The 10,147-nt window shown below is 46.2% G+C and overlaps 1 protein-coding gene across 1 annotated transcript; it reads left to right on the forward strand.

Moving 5' to 3' along the window:
• The first annotated feature begins 1,331 nt into the window (after positions 1–1,331).
• LOC138353151 (uncharacterized) lies at positions 1,332–8,559 on the forward strand. The gene is made up of 3 exons (XM_069305998.1): positions 1,332–1,813; positions 2,202–7,111; positions 7,493–8,559. Exon 2 carries the CDS (start codon positions 3,433–3,435, stop codon positions 6,232–6,234), a length of 2,802 nt encoding a protein of 933 aa, XP_069162099.1. The 5' UTR covers positions 1,332–1,813; positions 2,202–3,432; the 3' UTR covers positions 6,235–7,111; positions 7,493–8,559.
• Positions 8,560–10,147: the final 1,588 nt, after the last annotated feature.

The raw sequence follows: 10,147 nt of genomic DNA on the forward strand, positions 1-10,147 counted from the left end.
CTTAAAGAGTCATATCAGCTCTCCCTACTGACTCTCTGAGGTTCAGGGAGTCTAATGATATATGTGGCGACCAGACCGGCTGCCATTTAATGGAAGGAGGTTATATTATAAGTTGTAAATAAAGGAAAATTGGCGCCCTGTTATAAAATGAAACAGTATCCCCTGCGGCAGATATGACCTTTTGGAAGGGAGACAAGCCGATCGCGGATTGGCCGACGTAGGTCGCGGGCGACAAATCAGGGCCCGCCATGACGTCACCGAGTGCCCCGGGCGGCGCCAACGTCAGAGTTGATCTGACCTGGGAAGCGACAGGACGCGCCTCGGTCTGCTCTCAAGGATTGGAGGCTCTGCAAGCCTTGTTCAGTGGATTGAGCTGGCCTTCGCTGCCCATCACAGTTATTGGAGACCCTGCGCTTCTGGGAAGCCAAAGAGGAACCAAGTTCAGTGAGCAGAGAAGTGCCAAACTTGGAAAATAGTCGGCGACGACGCTGGGCGGCGCCGCTGGCTGGACGTTGAGGTCTGGAAGGTGGGCGAGCAAGCCTAGCTGTGACTGGGGTCACATCCACTGAGAATCTTGGAAGGACGACACCGTGCCTAGGACAAGGAGCGACGCCCTGTGGGAGAGGCGAGTGTGGGGAAAAATAGTGATTAGCTCAGCGCCCATCAATGAACCAGGATTGGGGCAGCTGAATCTCAGGGATTGGAACGGCGACGACGCGAAGGCTTCACGACACCTGAGGACCTGTGGAACGCCCTGGATCGTCGAGGATCGACCCAAGGAAGCGTGGGAACCTCACACCATCGAGGGACAGGCGTCGTGAGCCAGGAGTGTAAGGTAGATCATTTTTCCCTCCCATTACCCCTTGTATGAGTAGGCTAGTTAGGCCACAATATTTACTCGTGTATGTGGCAGCAAGACTTTATTACTTTAATAGTAGAGTAGGCTGCAAGGCAGCTTGTGTCCAGGACTGTCAGAGAGGACAGTGTGTATGGATGGCAGGACAGTGAAGAAGAGGTGCCGACGTGGTGAAGAGGCCCTCCTGTGAGAGTGTGAGACTCCGGTCTTCCTGCCCATTTGAAGGAGTGTTGGAGGTCGTGGAAGAAGAGGCTGACGATCTCCAGACTCATTATCCATATTCCATATTCATGTATTACTTGTGATTGTGTGTGTGTGTGTTCATGTAATTTGCATCAGTAAATCCACACATTTTATTACTGTGTTTGAGTGTGCCTCCATTTGTGATATTCCTCTATGAGCATACATTTCTGGCTACAAACAATATATGATACACCCACTGAACTGCATTGCTGGGGTGTGTTATGATCTCAGCCTGCAGGAGAAACGAGTCTCCCTTCTTGAGAGTTATTCAGCAAGCCTGACCTAACTAGAAGGTCTAGCAAATATTGAGGTGATAACCCATGTGAAAAATGGTATGGTGGATTCAATGAACAATTTAAGATTATGGGCAATGAAGAAGAAAACAGATAAATGACTGGCTAGGAGATGTGGACATTTTGCTGGAGGCGTGAGGCTCGCTTCCGGAGGACCTTGACCTCACTTGAGTGCCAGACATCGCAGGGGGAAGCCGCGCTCCGTTTGAGCTCCCGTCAGAAGGGAACCCCTAGTGATATATCTCGAAGAGAAGAGAAGTGTGTAGACGTACCAGCTGTGGAATCGAGCTGGGAACGTTGTGGTCTCAAGTCCTGGTCGGCGAGCAGATATTTAATCGCCCAGAAGCATTATTGTGGGCTGTGTGGAGCGCCCTGACCAGACGCCGTCAGAGGGAAAGCGCCCTCGACCAATTAATCTGTGGTAAGCACGATAAACGCCAGTTCATAGTGATTGTTTGTAGTTGGTCGTGTGCCCAGCGACAGTAGCAATGTTTATTTATAAGTTAGACATGTTTTAATAAGGCAGAAGGCCTGAAATAGGAGAGTGAAGAGGGAGGAGCACGGAGCGACGTCCGTCCGCTCTGAGCGCTGGCGGACGACTGAGGGAGCCCGGCTCCGGATGGAGGAAGACCCTCCCAGTGAGTGAGGACCGCCGCAGGCGAGGTGGAGTATGGACCCGCCCAAAACGGGGGAGTCCACTCTCACTGTATGTAGAGGACAGATAGAGGTTTGAGGCAAGCATATTGTGTGGTTATTTTTGGTTTATGTGTTAAAGGGGAACATTTTATTGGAGTGTCGATGGGTTGCAGGTTTGTCTTTGGGGAAGAAGTTGCTGAGAACTTCGAAGCCAGCAGATGATGTAGCTGATGAGACTCCAAGGTAGTGGAGCAGAGGACCTCGAGCTGTGAGGAGAAGCAGCAGTGAAGAGGAGTGTCACGTGCTTCTGTAGAGGTGGTGTAGCAGCCAAGAGAGCTGTGGAAGAACCTAACAGAAGGGTGAAGCACCGTAGTTGCACAAGGAAACTTCATGATAGCAGCCTGGAGGAGCTGCAGAGGATCCTGGTAGTGAAGCCCGGAAGAACCTAAGGATATTAGGGTTGTGAACTTCCAGAGGTGGAAGGGGAAGTTCTGGTGGATTACTTATAGGGAGTTGATAGTGTTTGGTTGTCAGTAGCGTGCAAGACGCAGTGAGAGGTGAGTGACTGTTGGCATCCTTATGTCAAGGAGTTTTTTATACTGAAGTATCAATGAACATTTATACTGGTATATGTTATTGCATTCAAATGCTGATTTTCTATATATATATGTTATCTTGCTGATGGTGCAACAGTGTGTAGGCTTGACCAACTTGAGGAGGTTAATAGTATCAGGTGGTGAACCAGGAGATAGGATACCACTTGATAAGCCGATAATAGAGTTCTGATGGTATTGGAGTGCAACCTGATTGTGATATTATAGAGTATAGGATTCATTATTATTATATGTGTGTATGTATCGTGTATGTGCTTTGTTCAGTAAATGTGTCACAATTTGCTGGTGTTTGCCCTTGTCCTAGTGAGGCTTCCCAGGAGGTAGTAAAGAAGGAGAGAGAGAGAGAAAGAACCACGAACCACTGCTGTGGACAGGGTAGGAGGTAATACTAGTAAGTCATAGGGGGATTGAGGAGATCATATCTCATAAGGAGAGAGTGGGGAGTCACAGCGGCTCGAGTGGGTGTGTGCACGTGACAACGAGGCTAAGTGTTGGAGCCGCATCCCCTGAACGTGTGACGTTGAGCCCCTCTCCAAGAGCCAGAAGCGCCACGGGTGATCTCCTAGTATAAGCACTCTGCCGAGTTGTGGGTTGGGTTGTCCATAGAGAAGGATCAACGACGACAACACCAACCAACCCACAGTCTATAACAAATTGGGGGCCTGTCCGGGAGAGTGAACTGACACACCCACACCCTGTCCAAGAGTGGATTTGTACACCCTTGCTGAAATAGATAAACTGTGTGACCGCAGGTGTATACTCTCTCTCTTGGGAAGACTCACAGGACAAGATGGATAAGGTGCAAGCATTTGTGGAGTCGGGCAAGCCTGAGGATTTAGAAGGTTGCACGAGGGATCAATTGAAACAAATAGCAGAAAAATGTGGCATCAGGTTGAAAGCATCTAAAGTAGCTGGGATGAAGGATGAGATCCTGAGGCAGTTGAGAGCCAGAAGTGAAGCGGCAGAACAAGGAGCCCAGGAAGGAGCTGAAAGTAGAAAGGAGGATGATGGGCAGGATGACGTGAGATCCCAGGGATCGAGTAGGAGCAGCAAGAGTAGCCGCAGTAGCAGGAGTAGCCGAAATAGGAGCTTGGAGAGATTCCAGTTAGAGCTCCAGATCCAACAACAGCGTGAGGAGAGACAGTTCCAGCTGGAAAAGATGAAATTGGAACTCCAGATGAAGAATGAAGCCGAGAAGGAAAAAGAGAAAACCAGGCTGGAAGTAGAAAAAGAGAAAACCAGGCTGGAAGTAGAAAAAGAGAAAACCAGGCTGGAAGTAGAAAAAGAGAAAACCAGGTTGGAAGTAGAAAAAGAGAGAACAAAACAAATGCAGATAGAAGCGAATAGAACCTTGGCTGAGCAAAGGATTGAACATGGGTTGCCAGAGAGCACCACCCAGGTATCACACCCACCAGATGTTAGGGTTAGGGAGAAGGACATTCCCTTGTTTGTGCCCGAAGAGGCAGAGAGCTTCTTCGAGCATTTTGAGAAAGTAGCCAGTATCAAGGAGTGGCCACAGGAGGAATGGGCCCAGCTGGTCCAGTTAAGATTGACCGGTGCAGCCAGGGAGGCATACACCCAATTGTCACTGGAAGAGTGCCAGGATTATGCCACAGTAAAGAGCAGCATATTGCGCTCGTTTCAGTTAACCCCAGAAGCTTATAGAAAGCGCTTCAGAGAGATGATCAAAGTTGGAGCATGTACGTTTGCTGAGACAGCAAGAGATCTGGAAAGACGATTCCAGAAGTGGATTGAGGCTGCTGGAGTTGGATCTTATGCTGACCTGAAGCAACTGATGGTCATGGAAAAGTTCTTGGAGATGATGCATCCCGAAACAAAGTTCAAGATCCAAGAAGCAGGGATAAAGGAGGTGAAAGATGCCGCAGATAGGGCGGATATGATTACTGAAGCGTACAAGAGCTTAAGGGAGAACAGAGTGAGAAGCGAGGCGAGACGCAGCAATGGCAGATCCAATGGAGTCTGGGGAGGAAGAAATTATGAAAGACCCAGAAAAGTCTGGGATGAGAAAAATTTTGATAAATGGGCAGATAAAAGTAAGTACCCTAAAACTCAGAAGAGTAGGTCGCGCACTTCATCTGAAAGTGAGGATGGAGGAGCAAAACGAGAAACTGATCGTTATCCAGGAAATCAAGGGTCCAGTAAAGCTCCACAGAGTGCGAGTAGTACGTCTGGCCCGAGGAACTCCAATACGAGTGGGCAGAGTCAGAGCTACTCTGGTACATATAGAAGAGACTTTTCCAAGATGAGATGTTACAATTGTAACGGATTGGGTCACGTGATGCGAGATTGTAGACAGGGCAAGAGAGTTGTGACCCTGGCCATGTGTGACCTCGGAAGTAAATATACTAATGTGTTCCGAGACAAACCACAGAGAGCGAATTTAGTGAACGAGAGGTATAGGCCGTTCATGAGTAAAGGTTGGATCAGTATAAGAGGCCAACCTGAGGTAGAAGTTGGTATCTTAAGAGATACCGGAGCTAATCAGAGCTTGATTACGAGAAGCCTGATTGGGAATGATCGACGGTTAGCTGGCAGGAGTAAGATGAAAGTATATGGGTTATTGTCTGAGAGTGACATGCCCGTTTGTACTGTCCAGCTAAGGTCGGAATATGTGTCGGCGGAGGTGATGTTGGGAGTGTGCCCCGACATACCTGTTCCAGGAGTCCAAGTGATCCTGGGAAATGACTTGTGTGGGACAAAGGTGTTGACAAGAGTCATAGCGGAGACTGTGCCAGAGGAGTGCCCAGAAGGCCACTGCACGAGTGGGACACCTGAGAGTGTGAACCTGACTGACATCCGAGGAGATGAGTCAGGAGACCGCCAAGCCATTGAAAACCCTGTCTCGGTAGTGACGAAGGCAGAGGTGGCCGACAAGGAAGACGCTGGAGAAGATGATACAGTGTCGATTCAGCCGGTGGAAGATATCGACGTAAATATAGCGTGGCTGTTTGACGAAGGTCCAGCCCAGAAAAATGAAGTCTCGGTGAGGTCGAAAGTGAAGATGGCCCAGCCGAAGAAGAATACGGTGGAGAGAGTTGACCTGAATAGAGCCCAGACTGCTGAAATTGAGAGTCGGAAGGCGAATGCAACTGTGCTGAGTAGGAATGAGGAAGGATGTGGACAGACTGAAGACGGGAATAGAGCGTCAAGTGGTCCACGAGCACAGAGGCATATGGATAGTGGAGTTAAGTTGTTTGAGATGTCAGGAGTTGACATGTTTCACAGAAAACGTGGCGGAGAGATAGTGAAGAAGAGTAATAGCCGAGAAAATGAAAGGAGAAGAGACAGTATGTGTGGAGAGATGCTTACGAGCACTTTGGGAGAGGCAAAGCGACATGTATGGTCGAGTGCTGTTGGATGTAGTATAGTGCCCGAAGAAACTTTTAGGGAACGAAGAAGAGTTGAAGGAGAAGAAATGGAGTGGTATAGAAGTGAGAAGTGTGGGAAGAGGATGATGATACAAGCATGGAGGAATAGAGGAAAGCCGAGGACTCGATGGAGGTCAAACAGGACGATGTCTCGGATAAATGAGGAGACGAAGGGAGAATCGTCGGTGAAGACGAGGGAGTGAAGTATGATGACAGGAGACGAAAGTATAATGGCAGTAGATGGAAGAGTGAAGACGACAGAGGAGGTACAGACAGCAGATGTCTGACTCTGGACGGGAAGAGAAGAAGACGAGGAAACGGAGGGTGGAGACAGTAAGTAGAGTGGACCAATGGATTGCAGGCGTCCAAGGAGGACAGCCTAGCCAAGAGGTGCCAGAGAAGTCAAATCGTTTATGAGAAGATCATGTTTCTGGAGAGTTGTGAGCCAGATGTTGCAAGGTGCAACGAATTAATTGTAGACTCCTAAGAGAGTATATCGGTTAAAGAACGAGACAGTGTGGTGGCGGATGTATTATCCCGAGCTTTGCCACCGGAATAACTCTCAAAAATAAGGGGAGGGGAGTGTTATGATCTCAGCCTGCAGGAGAAACGAGTCTCCCTTCTTGAGAGTTATTCAGCAAGCCTGACCTAACTAGAAGGTCTAGCAAATATTGAGGTGATAACCCATGTGAAAAATGGTATGGTGGATTCAATGAACAATTTAAGATTATGGGCAATGAAGAAGAAAACAGATAAATGACTGGCTAGGAGATGTGGACATTTTGCTGGAGGCGTGAGGCTCGCTTCCGGAGGACCTTGACCTCACTTGAGTGCCAGACATCGCAGGGGGAAGCCGCGCTCCGTTTGAGCTCCCGTCAGAAGGGAACCCCTAGTGATATATCTCGAAGAGAAGAGAAGTGTGTAGACGTACCAGCTGTGGAATCGAGCTGGGAACGTTGTGGTCTCAAGTCCTGGTCGGCGAGCAGATATTTAATCGCCCAGAAGCATTATTGTGGGCTGTGTGGAGCGCCCTGACCAGACGCCGTCAGAGGGAAAGCGCCCTCGACCAATTAATCTGTGGTAAGCACGATAAACGCCAGTTCATAGTGATTGTTTGTAGTTGGTCGTGTGCCCAGCGACAGTAGCAATGTTTATTTATAAGTTAGACATGTTTTAATAAGGCAGAAGGCCTGAAATAGGAGAGGGAGGAGCACGGAGCGACGTCCGTCCGCTCTGAGCGCTGGCGGACGACTGAGGGAGCCCGGCTCCGGATGGAGGAAGACCCTCCCAGTGAGTGAGGACCGCCGCAGGCGAGGTGGAGTATGGACCCGCCCAAAACGGGGGAGTCCACTCTCACTGTATGTAGAGGACAGATAGAGGTTTGAGGCAAGCATATTGTGTGGTTATTTTTGGTTTATGTGTTAAAGGGGAACATTTTATTGGAGTGTCGATGGGTTGCAGGTTTGTCTTTGGGGAAGAAGTTGCTGAGAACTTCGAAGCCAGCAGATGATGTAGCTGATGAGACTCCAAGGTAGTGGAGCAGAGGACCTCGAGCTGTGAGGAGAAGCAGCAGTGAAGAGGAGTGTCACGTGCTTCTGTAGAGGTGGTGTAGCAGCCAAGAGAGCTGTGGAAGAACCTAACAGAAGGGTGAAGCACCGTAGTTGCACAAGGAAACTTCATGATAGCAGCCTGGAGGAGCTGCAGAGGATCCTGGTAGTGAAGCCCGGAAGAACCTAAGGATATTAGGGTTGTGAACTTCCAGAGGTGGAAGGGGAAGTTCTGGTGGATTACTTATAGGGAGTTGATAGTGTTTGGTTGTCAGTAGCGTGCAAGACGCAGTGAGAGGTGAGTGACTGTTGGCATCCTTATGTCAAGGAGTTTTTTATACTGAAGTATCAATGAACATTTATACTGGTATATGTTATTGCATTCAAATGCTGATTTTCTATATATATATGTTATCTTGCTGATGGTGCAACAGTGTGTAGGCTTGACCAACTTGAGGAGGTTAATAGTATCAGGTGGTGAACCAGGAGATAGGATACCACTTGATAAGCCGATAATAGAGTTCTGATGGTATTGGAGTGCAACCTGATTGTGATATTATAGAGTATAGGATTCATTATTATTATATGTGTGTATGTATCGTGTATGTGCTTTGTTCAGTAAATGTGTCACAATTTGCTGGTGTTTGCCCTTGTCCTAGTGAGGCTTCCCAGGAGGTAGTAAAGAAGGAGAGAGAGAGAGAAAGAACCACGAACCACTGCTGTGGACAGGGTAGGAGGTAATACTAGTAAGTCATAGGGGGATTGAGGAGATCATATCTCATAAGGAGAGAGTGGGGAGTCACAGCGGCTCGAGTGGGTGTGTGCACGTGACAACGAGGCTAAGTGTTGGAGCCGCATCCCCTGAACGTGTGACGTTGAGCCCCTCTCCAAGAGCCAGAAGCGCCACGGGTGATCTCCTAGTATAAGCACTCTGCCGAGTTGTGGGTTGGGTTGTCCATAGAGAAGGATCAACGACGACAACACCAACCAACCCACAGTCTATAACAGGTGCAGATATAATAACCCAGCTGGCGACCTTGCTAAGAGGAAGATAGAGAAGACAGGCGGGAAAGGAGTTCCTGCAACTTTTTTTTGTCTGGCAGGCAAGGCTCAGGGAGGTTATGGTTATAAGGTAAGCCTGAGTCTTCCTTCACTCCCCCACGGGTCTAGGCCGGAACTGTTAACAGCAGTTTCCCCGTGTTTGACTGAAGGGCTTCCAGGGTGAATCAGTGGCACCCCCTTTGTGGTGGAAGCAAAGACCTGCGGAGGTGGGCATTGTTGGTCTTATCTTGTGTGACCAAGGAGACTCCGGTGAATCCCGGGAGTCGGAGGGGCTGAGTATTTGGGCCTTTTGAGCCCCTAGCAGTTAAGTGTTAGCAGAGCCCCGGACCGCCCACCCCCACGTGACAATATATATATATATATATATATATATATATATATATATATATATATATATATATATATATATATATATATATATATATATATATATATATATATATATATATATATATATATATATATATATATATGTCGTACCTAGTAGCCAGAACGCACTTCTCAGCCTACTATTCAAGGCCCGATTTGCCAAATAAGCCAAGTTTTCATGAATTAATATATTTTCTCTATTTTTTATCTTATGAAATGATAAAGCTACCCATTTCATTAAGTATGAGGTCAATTTGTTTTTATTGAGTTAAAATTAACGTAGATATATGACCGAACCTAACCAACCCTACCTAACCTAACCTAACCTATCTTTATAGGTTAGGTTAGGTTAGGTAGCCGAAAACGTTAGGTTAGGTTAGGTTAGGTAGGTAAGGTAGTCGAAAAGCAAATAATTCATGAAAACTTGGCTTATTAGGCAAATCGGGCCTAGTAGGCTGAGAAGTGCGTTCTGGCTACTAGGTACGACATATATATATATATATATATATATATATATATATATATATATATATATATATATATATATATATATATATATATATATATATATATATATATATATATATATATATATATATATATATATATATATATATATATATACATATATATATATATATGTATATATATATATGTCGTACCTAGTAGCCAGAACTCACTTTTTGGCCTACTATTCAAGGCCCGATTTGCCTAATAAGCCAAGTTTTCCTGAATTAATATATTTTTTCTAATTTTTTTCTTATGAAATGATAAAGCTACCCATTTCATTATGTATGAGGTCAATTTTTTTTTATTGGAGTTAAAATTAACGTAGATATATGACCGAACCTAACCAACCCTACCTAACCTAACCTAACCTATCTTTATAGGTTAGGTTTGGTTAGGTAGCCGAAAAAGTTAGGTTAGGTTAGGTTAGGTAGGTTAGGTAGTCGAAAAACAATTAATTCATGAAAACTTGGCTTATTAGGCAAATCGGGCCTTGAATAGTAGACCAAAAAGTGAGTTCTGGCTACTAGGTACGACATATATATATATATATATATATATATATATATATATATATATATATATATATATATATATATATATATATATATATATATATATGTCGTACCTA

Source organism: Procambarus clarkii, chromosome 56 (assembly GCF_040958095.1).
Source record: "Procambarus clarkii isolate CNS0578487 chromosome 56, FALCON_Pclarkii_2.0, whole genome shotgun sequence".
NCBI lineage: Eukaryota > Metazoa > Arthropoda > Malacostraca > Decapoda > Cambaridae > Procambarus > Procambarus clarkii.

Bases quoted from the DNA above. Each gene is read 5' to 3' on its own strand.
- LOC138353151 (XM_069305998.1), top strand. From the start codon at position 3,433: ATGGATAAGGTGCAAGCATTTGTGGAGTCGGGCAAGCCTGAGGATTTA.